General features: G+C 57.2%; 3 protein-coding genes and 1 non-coding gene across 11 annotated transcripts; all 4 read left to right on the forward strand.

Annotated features, from left to right (window-relative positions):
• The first annotated feature begins 13 nt into the window (after positions 1-13).
• On the forward strand, positions 14-6,820 carry LOC133153893 (REST corepressor 2-like). Of its 5 annotated transcripts, none has more exons than XM_061278171.1 (14): positions 14-165; positions 2,370-2,512; positions 2,796-2,852; positions 3,220-3,300; positions 3,384-3,436; positions 3,525-3,686; positions 3,764-3,888; positions 3,963-4,029; positions 4,086-4,337; positions 4,415-4,492; positions 4,566-4,623; positions 5,089-5,156; positions 5,220-5,363; positions 5,469-6,820. In XM_061278171.1, exons 2-14 carry the CDS (start codon positions 2,389-2,391, stop codon positions 5,793-5,795), a joined length of 1,596 nt encoding a protein of 531 aa, XP_061134155.1. In that variant the 5' UTR covers positions 14-165; positions 2,370-2,388; the 3' UTR covers positions 5,796-6,820. The 5 variants fall into 5 exon arrangements, with proteins under 5 accessions (XP_061134155.1, XP_061134118.1, XP_061134138.1 ...); XM_061278134.1 differs by lacking the exon at positions 14-165 and adding an exon at positions 984-1,282; XM_061278154.1 differs by lacking the exon at positions 14-165 and adding an exon at positions 984-1,246.
• A 410-nt stretch (positions 6,821-7,230) lies between these two features.
• Positions 7,231-12,049, forward strand: LOC133153882 (phospholipase A-2-activating protein-like). 2 transcript variants are annotated; one of them, XM_061278112.1, is made up of 13 exons: positions 7,231-7,480; positions 8,257-8,444; positions 8,703-8,924; positions 9,034-9,201; positions 9,282-9,417; positions 9,492-9,661; positions 9,723-9,874; positions 10,026-10,281; positions 10,362-10,427; positions 10,699-10,782; positions 10,859-10,969; positions 11,053-11,217; positions 11,445-12,049. In XM_061278112.1, the coding sequence occupies exons 1-13, from the start codon at positions 7,320-7,322 to the stop codon at positions 12,014-12,016; spliced, it is 2,451 nt and encodes an 816-aa protein (XP_061134096.1). In that variant the 5' UTR covers positions 7,231-7,319; the 3' UTR covers positions 12,017-12,049. The 2 variants fall into 2 exon arrangements, with proteins under 2 accessions (XP_061134096.1, XP_061134104.1); XM_061278120.1 differs by having other exon boundaries at positions 11,498-11,848.
• Positions 12,050-12,541: 492 nt separating this feature from the next.
• LOC133160337 (HAUS augmin-like complex subunit 6) lies at positions 12,542-16,641 on the forward strand. 3 transcript variants are annotated; one of them, XM_061287977.1, is made up of 15 exons: positions 12,542-12,789; positions 12,981-13,076; positions 13,196-13,274; positions 13,358-13,490; positions 13,550-13,694; positions 13,774-13,818; positions 13,927-13,978; positions 14,049-14,210; positions 14,273-14,460; positions 14,660-14,789; positions 14,874-14,976; positions 15,096-15,153; positions 15,388-15,505; positions 15,907-16,042; positions 16,130-16,641. In XM_061287977.1, exons 1-15 carry the CDS (start codon positions 12,665-12,667, stop codon positions 16,462-16,464), a joined length of 1,905 nt encoding a protein of 634 aa, XP_061143961.1. In that variant the 5' UTR covers positions 12,542-12,664; the 3' UTR covers positions 16,465-16,641. The 3 variants fall into 3 exon arrangements, with proteins under 3 accessions (XP_061143961.1, XP_061143962.1, XP_061143960.1); XM_061287976.1 differs by having other exon boundaries at positions 12,543-12,789; positions 13,774-13,836; XM_061287978.1 differs by lacking the exon at positions 12,981-13,076 and having other exon boundaries at positions 13,774-13,836.
• Positions 15,181-15,311, forward strand: LOC133165574 (small Cajal body-specific RNA 8). The gene has a single exon (XR_009717623.1). It is a non-coding gene; the product is annotated as a small Cajal body-specific RNA 8 (non-coding RNA).
• Positions 16,642-16,645: the final 4 nt, after the last annotated feature.

A 16,645-nucleotide genomic window follows, 5' to 3' on the forward strand; every position in this document is an offset into this window, starting at 1 on the left:
GCGCTCTGACAAGAAAGACGTTCGAGTTTATTTCCGACCCGCGTTAACCTGCGCGTGGCAACACCGAGTCGCTGTGAAGCGAGCGAACGACCGGCCGGCCGGCCGGCCTTTTGTCCTCAAAAGTCACTTGACGTCCACCGCAACCAAGGACTTCAACCGTCGCACGTGAGTCCATGTTCGAGGAGAAGGAAGAGGTGAAGGAGGAGGAGGAGGACGCCTCACGAGAGCAGGAGGTGAAAGGGAAGCAAGGGGGGGCCTGGCCCAGGCCAGGCCTGGCCCAGGCCTGGCCCAGGCCTGGCCCAGGCCTGGCCCAGGCCAGGCCTGGCCCAGGCCAGGCCAGGCCTGGCTGGGGAGTGACGAGGCCGCAGAAATAGGGAGGGAGGAAGAACAGGCCTCGGAGAGTAAGAACGAGATCGAGCGAGCGAGCGAGCGAGCGTGTGTGTGTGTGTGTGTGTGTGCGCGCGCTCGCGAGCGAATCCTCTGCGCGTGTGAGTGTGTGTTTGTGCGTACGTGCGTGTTCCAGCATCAGGTGTGAGAGTAGAACACGTTTAGGCGGCAAGAAGCCAGAAATTGGAATGAGCCATGAAGCCGTTTATTCTTTTCACTGCCTCTCCGTTGTGTGCGTGTGTGCGTGTGTGCGTGTGTGCACCCCCCCCCCCCCCCCCCCCCCCCCCCCCTTCCATCGTCCCACCGCACAATCATCAGTGCAAGTCTGGACAGCCTGGCTCAGCACAGAAACGCACACTTGACGCATCCCTCCGCGGGCTCACCGTCAAGTAGTCCCCGATTGATGCTTTTGTTTGTTGCTGAAGCAGACCGCGACGCCAATTCCTGCCTTTCCACCTACGTAAACACGTAGGCCATTCAAGGCGGATGGGCGAGCGACCATGGGCCCACTTGTGCACTTTGTCCAAACGGGGAAGCCGGAGCAAGGGAGGGAAAGGGAGGCATCGGGCGGCGGATGAGCATTTCCCAATTGCGAGTGAGCTGCGCTCCGCGGCGCGGCGCGGCGCGGCTCGGCTCGGCTCGGCTCGCCGGCTGCTTCCATTTGTGCTCCACGCCGCCGCCACCGCCACCGCCGCCACCGCCGCCTCTTCACTTCATTCTACTCAATCAATTGGTGGAACTAGAGGCTCGTTTGGGTGGCAAATTCGTCTTTATCTTGACACACTGAGGGCGCCACAGCCACAACGGCCAAGGCACATCGAAGTTTCGAGCTCGGCAGAGGAACGAGGCAGGCAGGCAGGTACAACCCGACTGTTGTGATGACTCGCAACTCGGAGTGAGTAAACGTTACTAATGTAACGCGGTGGTGCCGAATGAGCTAAGTGGCTAACGCTAGCATCCCAACTCTGTTTGCATACTTGGCGCACTGGCGCGCGGCCCCGCTTATCGGATGAGGCATCGGAACAGCGCCAAAGTGAAAGCAATAGAAAAGATAAGAAAAGAAAAGAGGGGCACTTTTGAAATGACGAGAGTCGGCCGCCGCTGGCCGGAGCGACCGCCGGCGTGTTGAAAACAAAAGCCGAGTGGCCGACCGGCCGGCCGGCCGACCGGCCGAGTTGTGATTGTCACATGCACCGCAAACAAAGAGGAGAATGACAAGGTGAAGATGCTCATCATTTGCTTTCTTTGCGCGCGGCGTTATTTGAAAAGAATTTCTTTGAACGCGAATGCGTCTCAAACAAACGTTCAGCAACTCTGCCTAAATCTTTTTGTTGTGGGGTTTATCAATCAGGATTTGTCGCTCGATGATGATCGAGGCTAACTTTGCCTATTGCGCTTTTGAGACCAAATCAAGTTTTCTGCAGATTCGTCAAGCCGTAAGCATTGACTAGAAGGTCGCAAATGTTGATTGTGAAGCTTTCCTCGGATCGTAATGACAGCTGTTGCAGGTCGGGCAGGGGGGGCACGGGGGGGGGGGGGTGCATTATGAGACACAAAGAGCCCCTCAGAGAGCCTCGCATTGTCCTACGCTTCGTTTGTTAAAACACTTCGAGGGCAGTATAGCGACTAAAGTGTTTTTGCTTTTTGCCTGGTCCGGAACTTCAGTTGCTCGGATGGATACTTGCGTCCTCGTGTGCTGCTTGAGCGCACAACAAGGCCGCTGGACTTTTTGGTCATATTGGCACGTTTGCAGGACCAGGTCACACATGATGAGCGAGAGTTCAAATAAAAGGATGGAGACCTTTGCCTTTGCCAATCCTCCAACTTCCCACACTGAGTATGGCCTCAAAAAATGTTGTAAACCGAAATGTGGGGGGTGGCCGGAGTAGCTACTGCAGTCATTCCAATTCTTTTCTAAGCAAACCTTGAAGGAAATAACGAAAGCCATGCAAAGTGACTCAAAAGACGTCTGACGTGTCCAGGGTCGGCGGCGGCGGCACCATGCCCTCGGCGATGGAGCGCCCCGGGGCCGGCGTGTTGTCCAGGAGCCGAGCCAAGACGGTAACCAACGGCAACAGCCGGCCGCATTCCGAGGAGGAGAGCAGCGACGAGGAGCACGCTCACGGTCCACGCACACGCATACACACACACACACACACACACACACACACCCACACTTGAATTTGCACCTTGTTTACATCCAAGTGGACTTGACCGTAACGGGCCGATGGGAAATGTCACGTCTCAGCAACTTTTGAAGCCGCCCTGAGCACAATTTTGCCCTTTTTTTTAAGCACATGATTAAAAAGAGCATTTTATTCTTTTTCATTTTCGTCCTCTTGCCCTTTATCTGCTGACGACCCCGGTGCTGGCGTATTTTTCTTAGCTCTTCCTTTCTGGCTCCGCAGACAGCATGATCCGCGTGGGAGGAGACTACCAGGCCCAGATCCCAGAGTTCAAAGCAGGTGACCAAAATACATCCCAAAGTCCGTAACAGAACAGCAGCGTTTGTTTCATTTCTTTCAAAGGGTGTCAACAATGATGGGTTCCGTGACAAGTACGCTCTTGGTTCCGTCCGCATTCTCCACTCGACTTTACCTTTTCTGCTCGTTTATGGAAGTCGAGGTTTTGCACCCCCCCCCCCCCCCCCCTTATTTTCTAGTCTGCATCTTTTGAGTTTATACGAGGCAACTTTTTATGGGGCCGATGGCTTTGGCGGGAAAAACGCGGGCGCTTAGATGGGGCCAGGGTTAGGGAAGCGAGGGAGCGGTCGCGAAAGGCCCGGGCGACGGCGCGCCCGATTTTCACGGCCTTTCTCGCGACGGATTGCAGACGGCCCGGCCCGTGACGACGAGAAGGAGCAGAAGAGCATGCTGGTGTGGCGTCCCGACGCCCGTCTGTCGGACGCAACGTGTACGCGCCGCCTCCGCTGGCCCGCGCGCGCTCAGTGAGTATCCGCCCGCCCGCCGCGTCTCATTGTCCTGTCGCCGGCGCAGTGGACGAGTACATCGCCATGGCCAAAGAGAAGCACGGCTACAACATGGAACAGGTAGAGTAGAGAGTAGAGCCAGCCAATTGGCCGGCCGGCCGGCTTTGAAGCGCCGACCCGCTCGAGCGTCTGCGCCTTCCGCCGGCAGGCCCTGGGCATGCTGCTGTGGCACAAGCACGACGTGGAGCGCTCGCTGGCCGACCTGGCCAACTTCACGCCCTTCCCGGACGAGTGGACGGTGGAGGACAAAGTGCTGTTCGAGCAGGCCTTTGGCTTCCACGGCAAGAGCTTCCACCGCATCCAGCAGATGGTGAGCCTCAGCACCGCCGCCACCACCGGGTGCCCGCCCTTGGCCACGTGCATCGACGCCACCTTTTGCCCCTCGAGCTCCCCGACAAGCTCATCTCCAGTCTGGTCAAGTACTACTACGGCTGGAAGAAGACGCGGAGCAGAACCTCCGTCATGGACCGGCAGGCCAGGAGGCTGGTAAGCAAGAGGGAGAAAGAAGACAGGTGAGAATGGACCAAAGCAAGCAAGCGAGCGAGCGAGAAGCCTCTTAACCCGAACCACTTGTCTTGCGCCGTAGCAACGACGAGCTGGAGGAAGGAGATCCCGGCAGCGACTGCGACTTTGAGCTGGACGCCAAGAAAGAGGTGAGCGGGCCAGAAAGCGAGCCGGGCCACCGGAGCTAATTGATGTTTGTGCCTAGGCGGCCGCACAGAATGCGGGCAGCGGCGGCGGCGCCGCCATCTCGGACAAGGCGCTTCCCGGCCGCCCGGGGCCCGCCAAGAAGGAGAACGCTGGGGCGCAGTACCGCCACCACCCGCTGCGAGCGCGTCGCCGCCCGCCAAAGGGCATGCACCTGGAACGGGCCGACATCACCTCGCTGTCAGCCTCGCGCGACTCGGGCCCGCTGACCGTCAGGCAGCTGGACGCCCGGCTGGTGTCGCTCAAGCGACAGGTGACGGAGCGGCCGCGCCTCCCTCGCGCCGGCTTTCGTGGCGGCGTCTTCCACGGGCTTTCCGCTTCCTCTTTCAGGTCCAAAGTATCAAACAGAGCAACGGCGCTCTGAAGCTGAGCCTGAGCGGGGGTGTCGACGCGTTCAGGCCCGCTGAGGTATGGTGTGGTTGTTATTTATTTATTTATTTGATTGATTTTGGGCTGAGGATGTCACCATTCCCTCCTGCAGCCCGCCCCAAAGATGAACGCTCGCTGGACTACGGAGGAGCAGCTGCTGGCGGTGCAAGGTGAGCAATGCAAACGCTGGCAAAAAAGGTTTCCAAACAAAGTCCACAGCCTGCCTAGTGAGTGAATGAATGAATGAATGAATGAATGAATGAATGAATGAATGAATGAATGAATGAATGAATGGATGAGTGAGTGAGTGAGTGAGTGAGTGAGTGAGTGAGTGAGTGAGTGAGTGAGTGAGTGAGTGAGTGAGTGAGTGAGTGAGTGAGTGAGTGAGTGAGTGAGTGAGTGAGTGAGTGAGTGAGTGAGTGATGGCCTCTGACCAACGTAGTGACTTGAAAATGTCATCTGATTTACTCGTCTTCATCCAATGCACGTTGTGCCGCGATGACTCGGTAATAATCGCAACCCCATCAATTGGCGTCAATGCCGACTGACTGTTGGCCCGTGTTCCTCCGGATGTTGCCATTGTGCGTAAATAGCATCACTTGGCTCAGTTTGCACTTCCTCGCTTCCTCACGCAGCCATCCGCCGTTACGGCAAAAACTTCACCGCCATCGGCGAGGTGATCGGAAACAAGACATCGGCTCAGGTAAGCCGCCTCGGTCTTGTGCGCCATGCGAGCGTTCACCGTCCGTGGCGCCCTTGCCGGCAGGTGAGCTCCTTCTTCGTGAGCTACCGCCGCAGGTTCAACCTGGACGAGGTGCTGAGGGAGTGGGCCGCCGAGGAGGCGCTGGCCCGGGACCCGAGAAGGGTCGGCGTGGAGACGGCCGCCGCGCAAGGGGGAGCCGAGGACCAGGTGAGCAAGGCTTCCCCGATACATTTCCCAGTGAAAAAGAAATCGGAGCGCCGTCCAGACGTGACCCCCGTTCTCTGGCTCTGGCTATTCCCTGTCCTTCGCAAGGTCAAGATGGAGGAGTCTCCTCCGGAGGCGGCCGAGGGCTCCTCGCCGCCCTGCTCGGGCCAAACCCCCTCGTCCCTGTCCCAGCCTCCCCCGCTGCTGCGCCCGGCGCCGCCCTCGGCGCCGCCCAGCCTCCTGCGCCAACCCCCGCCGCTGCAGACCCGCCCGCTGCAGAACCGGGCCCCTCACAACCACCCGCCGCCACCCCTCATTCGGCCAGCTGGCGCCACAGGCTCCTCCGGAAGCTCCTCGCCCTCCGCCGCCGCCGCCATGCAGATCCTGCCGCCGTCGCTGCTGGGGATCAAGGTGGAGCGGGCCAACTCGCACTAACAGAAGAAATGCGGCAAATTGAACGCTCGGGCGGAAAATCATCCAAATTGGAAACTTTCCATGGGCGGGGATGTCAATGGGAGAGCTTTCATATTCAAGCACGTCGCTTTTCTTTTCACACACCGCAAGTGAATGCCTTCTCATGACGTAGTTGTGTTCTTGTGCGTTTAGATTTCCCTTCTCAGTGAATATTTTGTTGATTCAGTGTTCTGGGGAGAGCTACAAAAATCAAAGTTCCTTGTTGCGAGCCAACCTTGGCTGCTTCGTTATACCCATGAATGGAAAGTTTGCCACTTTGGAAATGGGCAGCACGAGCGCGCCTCCCAGTCTTTGTTTGATAGCTGCAGTGTCACGCCTACCTCTAGAGAGCGCGCGCACGCACGCACACGCACACACACGCATACACACACACAAACGTCGAGCAGCTCTAAACGCTCGCTCCGCAGTTGACACAGCTTTTTGTGTTCCAACTGGAATCGTCAATGAGAAGAAAGCGGGTAGCCCTTTCAAAGAGCTCAGGCAAATGTTGAGCGAGCCGCTTCTCGCAGCCATGCTAAGACGTGGAGGGAAGGTTTGCATTTGTTTTAACTAGACTTAAGATGAGCTCTTAGCTAGACAAGACTTTAGGTCGTTTCTTATTGTTGACTAAGCACTAGGTGGAGTCGGGTCGTCTTCCCTCGCCCCCTACAACTTATCCGGCTAAAGTCAGTTCTCGCTTTAAAAGCACAAATGAGGAGAAAGAACAAGACTGACTTTCTCTTGACAGCTGCTAACATGGTTTGATACAGGAACCTTGTTCAAACTATTGCGATTCACCTGTTGTCTTTTGATTGGGAGCATGTTTGAGTGACTTCATTGACGCTATTTGTGTTCGGCTCTGGAGCTGGCTTGCATTGGCATTCCTTTTGCAAGTTTACACAGTCATGCAAAAAAAAAAAAAAACTGGCTTGTGCATACTGTATGTTTCCATTTGTTTTTGTTTTTCTAGAATAAAGGAACGACTACTGTTGAGTTTCCTGCAGGAATTGTTGACTTGTTCGTTGCGTTGATACTTCAGTGCAAAAGTGGGCGACGACTTTGGTGACTTCAATGAGCTAACGTTTATTCTTTGCTCTTCAATCCCAAATGAATGAAATGACATTCATCAGTTAGATGCTTGGATACACCCCAAACACCATTATGGATAGCGAGTTTAACCTTATTAGGGTTCTCCAATACGAGTGAACGACACTCTGCCCCATTCAATATGGCCGATGTCTTGACGTATCCATAACAACAGCCCAGGCCACTCAACGGATGGTCTATATTTATTGTATTGATATGGTATTTTGTTTTAATGCTTCTGTTTGAAGTGGTTCCGTTTGATACTATGAATGATTTTCACGCAAACAGAATAAATGATGATTCTCGGCGTTTGGTCGGACCCTCCCTCAAACGACGTCATTCTGCTTCCGCTAGCTTTGAGCCAGCCCACCGGTGGTGTCTGCCGGAGTCCTCAGCATTCTTCTGGAATATAGCGTCAAAATGCAGGAAAACACGCTTTCGTCCAACTCTTACAGACTTCGGTGCTCCATTGCGGGCCACGAGATGGACGTCCGGGGGCTCGCGGCTGCTGTTTCCCCGGAAGGAGCGTTGGTTTCTGTGTCCAGAGACCGGACCGGAAGGATCTGGGTGCCAAACTCAAGGTAGCGAGCGTTAGCCCGCTAGCCGGCAAATCGGCTTCGAAAACTTAATGTTCCAGTGGCGCCCACGAGGAAAAACCAAATGAAACCAAGGACTTTTCATCTGGTTCCTTTAAAGTGTTGCCGTCCGTTTCGGCTCGAGTGCCTGCCCACTATGCCACTTGGCTTTGTCATTCATTCAGTTAGTTGTCCAGCAAGTACAAATGAGGATTTCATATGTCATTCAGTAAACGCGCGCTTGCCTATCGTTGCCAATGCGCAGTCCGTTTTCAGATCCGTTTTGTCAAGTTCTTTCTTTCTTTCTCTCTTTCTTTAGTTTCTAAAGCCCTTGACTGCATGTCAAGATTTTCAAAGAGCAACATTCCGATACATGTTCCTTGGGTGGTGAATTGAGAGTTCATTTAAAAGGAAGGAAGTGGAATCAAACCTTGCTCCCTGATTTCGACAAGCTTATCAACTCAATTCCAATTGGGGACAGGCGAGGACCGCTGTAGGTAGAAGTGGTACTGAACAGCTCAAATTCAAATGAATAGAAATTCTATTGATTTGTTCCAGATCTCAATTATTTAATTTTTTTGAAAGCTCTGTACGAATGACATGAATCATTTGGAAAGTGTTCCTATTGCTCTGGTTTGCGCCGGCACTTTTTGATAAGGCCTTAGAAGAGAGGTAGGTTACCTAGCTCCTTGCGAGTACTTTTATGTCTATTTTGCATGTGACCGCTTGTAGTCCCTCACTCTGTGTTTATTTGTCCTTTCTTTTCCTCTGTTTGTTGACAGCGACCGTTTCACGGAGATGCAACGCTTGTCGGGCCACTCGAATTTCGTATCCTGCGTATGCGTCATCGGGCCGAGCGAGACCTACCCGCGAGGACTGGTTGCCACCGGAGGGAACGACAATAACATTTGCGTATTTGCGCTGGACCAAGCGCAGCCCCTGTACACCCTCAAAGGTCACAAAAACACAGGTGAGCGAGCGAGCGAGCGAGCGAGCGTTTGAAAAGGAGTGCCGAGCGGAGCGGCACGGCGGCTGGGCTTTGCTCTATCGGCTCATCCATCCATCTATCCATCTATCCATCTATCCATCCAACTCATCCAACTCATCCAATCCATCCATCCATCCATCCATCCATCCATCCATCCATCCATCCATCCATCCATCCATCCACCCACCCATCCATCCACCCATCCACCATTCCATCCATCCACGCGCTCTATGTCCGCAGTTTGTACTCTGTCCTCGGGGAAGTTCGGGACACTTTTGAGCGGCTCTTGGGACACCACCGCCAAAGTGTGGCTCAGCGAAAAGTGCATGATGACGCTGCGCGGCCACTCGGCGGCCGTGTGGGCGGCGGCCATGCTGCCCGAGCAAGGGCTCATGCTGTCCGGGTCGGCGGACCGAAGCATCAAGCTTTGGAAAGCGGGACAGTGCGAGAGGACCTTTACAGGTAGCCGAAGCTCACGTCGGCCTTTGAAAAAGCGCCGCTCACCCCGCCTGCTCCTTCGGCCAGCCAGGGGATCCATATCCCACGTCACGACCGCTCGCTTCCCTTTTAGGTCACGAGGATTGCGTGCGAGGCCTCGCGGTGATCAGCGCCACCGAGTTCTTCTCTTGCAGCAACGACGGCAGCGTCAGGAAGTGGCTGCTCACGGGCGAGTGCACGCAGGTCTACTACGGACACACCAACTACATCTACAGCATGGCCGTCTTCCCGGATAGCGGAGGTTTGTTTGAAGCTTGACACAATTGCCCGTCTGTTTGTCTGTCTCTTTGGCAACCGCGGCGTGTTGACTGCTTGCGCTAGATTTTGTGAGCACAGGAGAGGACCGGACGGTGCGAATCTGGAGGAGCGGGGAGTGCACGCAGACGATCCGCCTGCCCGCTCAGTCCGTTTGGTGCTGCTGCATCCTGCCAAATGGTGACATTGCTGTGGGAGCCAGGTGACCCTCTCCAAAAAGTCACGCGCGTGTATTTGGCGGGGCTGACTCGTGCGCTCTCGCCGCCGCTGCTGCAGCGACGGCATCATCCGAGTGTTTACAGAGGCCGAGGAGCGCGTGGCGAGCGCTCGCGACCTGCGGGCCTTCGAGGACGAGCTCGCCGACGCCACCATCGACCCCAAGACGGGGGACCTCGGGGACATCAAAGTGGAGGAGCTTCCCGGGCGGGAGCACCTCGACGAGCCGGGTATTGTGTTGGGGCTGGGTTGGGACTTTTTCCAGCGTCAACCTTTTTCTGGCCGTCCCAGGGAATCGCGACGGCCAGACGCGGCTGATCAAGGACGGGCAGAAAGTGGAGGCGTACCAATGGAGCGTGAGCGACAGTCGCTGGGTGAAAATCGGAGACGTGCTCGGCGGCTCCGACCAACAGACCTCCAAGAGCGTCATGTACGAAGGGAAGGTGAGGCGGGAATTGCCCGGCCCCTTGAACGAGCTCATTTTGGTTTCCGGAGCAAACGTTGCGTTCAGGCCCCGCCGGCCGCTGGGTGCGGCCAAACGCCTGTGGAATTTGAGCGTGCGTCAAGGCTGCGTGTGCCCCCCCCCCTCCGCAGGAGTACGACTACGTCTTCACCATCGACGTGAACGAGGGCGGGCCGTCCATGAAGCTGCCGTACAACGCGTCGGAGGACCCCTGGCTGGCGGCGCACAACTTTTTACAGAAGAACGACCTCAGCCCCATGTTCCTGGACCAGGTGGCTAATTTCATCACGGAAAACACCAAAGGGCAGGTGGCGGGTCAGGCGGCGGCGGCGGGGCACGCGGCCGGACCCGCGCCGCCGCAGCCCGCCAGCGGCGACCCTTTCACCGGTGAGAAACGTCGTCGCCACCGCCGTGAGCCCGCTTTGGCTTTCCTGGCGCCAAGCTGCTCTTCTGTGGCGCTCCGGCAGGTGGCGCTCGCTACATCCCGGGCGGCACCGACACGAGTCCCCGCATCGGAGGCGATCCCTTCACAGGTGCGCGCTTCCAGGCGGTGAGGCCTGCTTTCCATCACTTCACGGTTCTGTTATATCAAACAAATTATTTTCGGTGTATTACCTGACATGTTTCGGGGCTATTACATGTCAGGTAATACACCTAAAATAATTTGTTTGATATAAAAGAACCGTGAAGCGATTAAAAAGGAAAACCAAGATGAACTTAGTACAACGAGGCCTGCTTTCCTTTTGCTTTTGCGGGCTCTTTTCTGTTGTCGAGTGCCAATAAAGCCTTCTAAACCCCTCCCAGGCTCGGGCCGCTACATCCCCGGCTCCGGCCCCGGCTCCGGCCCCGACTCGGCGGCTCCCGAAGGCGTGGCCGATCCCTTCACAGGTGAGCCATCCCCCGACCCGGCCTCCGCGGCGCCTAGCGCAAGCCCAAACCCAGTTGAGGACTTTTCCTCGGCCAGGCGGAGGCGCCTACTCTTCCGCCGGGGCGGCGGGACAGAAAAGCACCAACATTTACTTTCCCAAGACCGACGGCGTGACCTTTGAGCAAGCCAACGTTTCACAAATTGTCGGTGAGTGTCTCAGCTCGCTCGCCCCTGAAAAGCTGCCGTTTGCCTCAAGTCTGCCTTTTGGGGGCGCTCGCTCTCTTGCCCAGGCAAGCTGAAAGAGCTCAACGCCGGGGCCCCTCAGGAGCACCGGCTCTCGGAAGGCTTCCTGGAAAGTCTGCGGGGGCTGCTGGCGTCCGTCTGCGGCCTGGCCGACGCCCCGCCCACCGTCCAGCAGATCCTCCTCCTCTGGAAAGCCACGCGCTGGCCCGAAGGTACATGCCCGTCCGCCCGCAGCTGCCCTGCGGGGGCTGCCCTGCCTGCGGGGGCTGCCCTGCCTGCGGGGGCTGCCCTGCCTGCGGGGGCTGCCCCGAGCTTCCCTAGCAGACGGATTGCGCCATTTGGGCTCGTTGTGAAATTTTGCGCTCAAGGCCCGCCAGCCCAAACATTTTTCATCTTGGAGTCAGAGCTGAAAACGAGCGTTTCTTCTCCACCCGGCTAGATATTGTGTTTCCGGTCCTGGACATTCTAAGGCTGGCTGTGCGCCACCCGCAGGTCAACGAGCGCCTGTGCGGCGAGACCGAGGGCGTCGGGCTGTGCGACCACCTCCTGAGCCTGATGAGGCCCGAGGGCCGCGCGGCCAATCAGATGCTGGCGCTGCGCATCCTCTGCAACTGCTTCAGCGCCGGGCCCGGCCGTGCGCTCCTCATGGCCCGGCGCGAAGCCGTCCTGTCGCGGGCCGCCGACTTGGCCGCCGCCGTGTGCAATAAGAATGTCCACGTTGCTCTGGCCACGCTGGTGCTCAACTACGCCGGCTGCCTGCACCGCCGACCCGACCTGGAGGGCAAAGCCCAGTGCCTGTCGGTGGCCAGCCGAGCGCTGGAGAGCGTTCGGGACCAGGAAGCCGTCTTCCGCCTGCTGGTGGCGCTGGGAACCACCGTGGCGTCCGACCCGACGGCCCGGGACCTGGCCCGCTCCCTGGGGGTCAACGCGCAAATCTCCCAATACTCCTCCGTAGCCGAGCCCTCCAAACTGGGCGAGTGTTGTCGACTGCTTTTAAAAGAACTGCAATAAAATACAAATCAACCCATTGCTTTTTGACGACAACGAGCCGACTCGACTTGTGTGTTCTGCGGTTAATAAAAGGACGCCTCCGAGGTCTTGTGGCGACGTGTTCGCGTCGTCGGATAGGGGAGTAGAAGACCCAATATACCTGGCCTAAGGGTCGAGCATGGGGTGGACAAAGGGGTGCGAGGACACGCGCGCACACAAACTCAAAACTGACGGACACTCATGACACACGACACCGTGCCTCACACAAAATGGAGTCCACTGACTCCTGAGTTGGAGCCTTTTGCTTGTTTAATATAACAAAGAGCCGCATGCAACGAAATTTCGTTTTGTCTGCACCAAGTGTTTACAGAATGACAATAAAGTCCGTGACGGAAGCTAGTAGGGGGGGGGGGGGGGGGGGGGGGTAATCGAGTACTAGATCAGCGCAGCCCTAAATGAAGCAGCTTGCAAATAAACGTCCGTCCTGCATTGGAACTCCGCTACGCCGGGGGCGCTGTCGCCTATATATGGGTCACCGAAGAAGAGAACCGACCAATAAAAGAAAGGCGGCGGCCAGTTTGGCGGATGCATTAAACCGCGCTCGATCTGTGCTCGTCCGTTGGCGGGCCGTCGACGGATCATGCCCCTTTTTTTCTTTATTATAAAAAGATGGCAAGCCAAATGTTAAAGGACTGCGGCGCCAATCTATGGTTCTGCCTCCTCGCGCTGGGCTTTGAGCCAGAACGGCAGTTGCAGCTCTTCGCGCGCGACTCCAAGCACATCAAACTGGGAGCGTAAGTCTCGCCAAGCTTTGTCTTCGGGTGCCTGCTTGACTGCCTGCCTGCCTGCCTGCCTGCCTGCCGGCCGGCCTGGCTGCCGGCCGGCCGGCCGTCTTTCCACTCAATCGATTGCTGACGAAAGTTTCAAAGCACGTGCACAGGCTAGCCGTGTGCGGCTAGCGCTGATCTTTGCTTTTCTTCAACAGGGATATGTTCGACAAAGCCAACAAGTACGCCTTCCTGATTGTCGTCCAATTCCTGTTGCAGACGCTCGATCCTCCGCGATTTCAAAAGGCATTCAAGTGAGCCTAGGCCCTAGGGCATGCGTTACGCCTGCCTGCCTGCCTGCCTGCCTGCCTGCCTGCCTGCCTGCCTACCGACTCGTTTTTCCATTTCAACGGTTGTTATCGTTTTGGAATAGGTTTTGCTGGCCTCCCTATACTGCTAAACAAGATGCAGAGTTTCGCAAAGAGACCCGCGCTTGGCTGCAAGAAATCATGGTGAGGATTTCAAAGCATGGGACGGGCAGCGCGCCCGGGTCACCAAGATGCTGATCGTTTTGCGATCGTGTTCCGACCGTTAGGTTGAAAGTGGATTCGTCGGCCCCAAAGTCTTGGCGTCGTCGTTGGTCTCGCCCGGAGGCCCCAAATTCATCGGCTTGATGATGCATCTGGTCAAGCACGTCATGCGGCGGCAAATGAAAACCTACACCAAAGGTACCACCTTCTTACCCAGCGACACTCAGCCAAATTCTTACGCCTTCTCCTCATATTAGACGAGAGCTGGGTCGCCGACGTCGTCTTCAAGCCGACGTCTTCGCGCCACATGGCGCTGAGGAGGTGCCGCGTGGCCCAAAAAAAGTTCTTGGAGCAGGTGGCGCACCACAGTCGCTTTTTCCTGGACGTGCAGAAAAAAGTCCAGTGAGTAGAGAGGGGAACAAAGAGAGACATTTGACATTCCCACATTCCTGCCTGTGTGCGTGTTTGTCTGCTCTTTTAGGAGCCACGCGGATACCATGCGAGACCTCCGGGCCCAGAGTCAAAAGTATGACGAGCTACTCCAGTAGGTTTTTCTTTTTTTTCCCCCTTGCAGTCTATCTCACACCGTACTGCGCCCATCGCTCGGTCACTTTGGCCTCGTTTCGCTCCGCAGACAGAACGGCGGCGAGTCTGTCCGAGAGGATTTTGCCGATAAAGCCCAAATGGTCAGGTGAAGGAAAAAGCATTTGCTGTTGTCCCTCGCCAGATACAAAAAATACAAACGCTCGCGTTCAGGTGGCACGCCTGTGGGCGACCGTGGACGGAATGCTGGCGATGACCGAGGCGGAGCGCGAGGTGCTGGAGAGCGTGCTCGGAGGAGAAGTGGATCGCTACGCGCTAGCCGGCCGCCCACTGCGCGTTTCTCGTGGCCTGCTGGAGCGGCCCTCGCGGCGGCGGGTGAGCGCGGCGCGCTACCGACCCGCCCTGCGCTCGATGTCACGTCGGCGTGTCTTTGGCAGTTGAGCTCGGGGAACGCGGACGAGGCCGCTCAGCTGAACCTCCTGCGGCTCTTGGAGCTGATGAACCACTGCCTGCGCCTCCTGCGGGAGGAGCCGTGTGGGGGCTCGCCGCCGCAGCTCAGCCTGCCGCAGTTGCAGCAAATCCAGCGGCAGATGGCCCGCCAGCTGCAGAACTCAAAGCTCCTCAGGTAAGGAGTGGAACAGAGCTGACCGATGATTTGGGGGGGGGGGGGGGGGCGTCTTGATTGATTTGATATTGGTTGGCGGGGGGGGGGGGGGGACCTCTGCAATGTGAGGCGAGATGCATACCGGTGCGCTACTGTGCCGCCCTGCAAAATAAGCATATTTTCAAATATTAGCTGTATTATTTTTTGGGGGGTGAATTAGAGTGAAGATTTCCCAGGAGGAAATTCCCAAGATGAGGGGCGCCATCGGAGAACTGGAAGCGGCGTTGGACAGCAAGTGGGCCGGCGTACTAACAGGCAAATCTTTAGTGTCCTTGCTCGACGGCGATCCGGTGAGCGGTCATTTGGAGTCCACCTTTGGTGTAACTTTTCGGTGGGACTCACGTCTCTTTTTTTTTTTTTTTTTTTCTGTTGAGGTACTCGCTCTTCTTTCGCCAACGGCTCGTCTGCCGTTTGAAGCGGCGCGCGACCAAAGTGATGCCAGTTGCGTCTTCTCCAAGTTTCCCGCCAAGCTCCCCGGTCGGTGGCGTTTTGGGCGTCGTCTTGAAAGACGACTGGACTTGCAAAGTTACCGCTGACTTGGCTCTGACTGACGTCTCGTCTCTCCCTCCGACCTTCTTTTCCACGTGACCCGGCAGACGGCCGCGCAGAGTCCTCAGGGCGTCAAGTAAGCGGCCATCTCTGGCAACTGAAGAGGTAAGTGGCGCTCTGCCGGATGGAGGGAGGGAGGCGGATACCCGGGCGGTGCCGAGCGGTGCGCCGTCCGTCACCGGTCCTCCCCAGAGCATGCGTGCTCTCCGATGACTGCGGCAAGCGGAGAGAAATTGCCGCAGACAGATACGGAGCAGACAGCGTCCCTCGCGCCCCGTCGCCGGCATCTTTGCCGTGTGGTGAGAGGCGCTCTTTCTAAAGGCGCGTCTCGTTTGCAAGCGCGCGACGCCCGGCGGCAGAAGACCAGGAGGGCGCCTTTGGGCTCGCCGACTCGACCGGACTCGACTCCTCGCTCGACCGGCTCGTCGATGGGAAGACGCCACCCGGGAGGCCGCAGGTGCGCTCCTTTCAGACGTTGACGCAGGCGAAAGGACATTTAAGGTCGGCAAAACCAACGGCGCCGTTTCCGATAACCTGCGAATGAGCCTTCGGGGACTGTTTTGGAAGCGCCCGGGATGATTTGCCCGGCGTGGCTGAAAGGAGCAGCAAGAAACGTGCTCTGTAGAAGTTGGCGATTTGGGAGAGCAGGGACGCCAAGCTCTGGGTCTTGAGAGGCGGCCCACACTCTTACGTATGTGGATGGACGGAGCTGCCGTTGAAATAGAAAGGATGGGCCAAACTATTGTGACCCTGATCACAGACGACGACCAAGGCGATGTTAGAGCTAGAATGCGCTGAGCGGGTGTGTCAGGTAGTGCGCTACACACACACACACACAACCACCCCCGTTTGTCCCAGTTTGCAGATACCGTAAGCGCCAGCAGTCCAACGCGAGACGGCGAGGCGGGTTCCGACCCGGGCGCAATGCGAGGCTGCTTCCTCCGAGACCCCTTCGCCAGCAGAGAGCAGCGTCCCCGCACGCCCGAGACCTTGAGTGAGCGGCCTCGTCGAATGCGAGCGGCTTCGCTTTAGCCAGGAAACGAGTGTCTCTTTTTGGATTTCTCCCTGCTCGGTGTTCTAGTCGCGGACACGGAGAGCTCCCGGCGACAGGCCCTGCGTGAAGACGACGGAGACTCAGACGGCGGCGTGTTGCCGTGGCCCACTTCTTCCTCCGGCCAGCGGCAGTTGTTTTGGGGCTCCTTCCTCCAGCAAGAAACTCTGCCCAGCTACGACAGTCTGCTGAGCCTCGACGACGACGACGCAGAGGAAGAAGAGCCCTTCCCCTGCCCGAACTCGGCCAACGAGACGCCGGCGGAGGCGCGCCGGGACGGCTCGCCCGAGCGACCTCGCCCGGCCCGCGACGTTTTGGCCGCTCCGGCCCTTTTTCCCTCTCCGCTCATCTCCTTCTCACCTTGAATCTGGCAAAAGTAAAAATTGGATGAAAGTCAGACATTGCTTTTGAAACCATGATGGAGCAGAGCGAGCGAGCATGTCTTAATCTACGGTTGAACTGACTCTTTTCCATGTCATTGTTATCTGTAAAGTGCTTTGTTAACGCTTAACGCAATGTAAATAAACTTGTTATAACTGTAATAGT

This window comes from Syngnathus typhle, linkage group LG1, assembly GCF_033458585.1.
Source record: "Syngnathus typhle isolate RoL2023-S1 ecotype Sweden linkage group LG1, RoL_Styp_1.0, whole genome shotgun sequence".
NCBI classification, from domain to species: Eukaryota; Metazoa; Chordata; class Actinopteri; order Syngnathiformes; family Syngnathidae; genus Syngnathus; species Syngnathus typhle.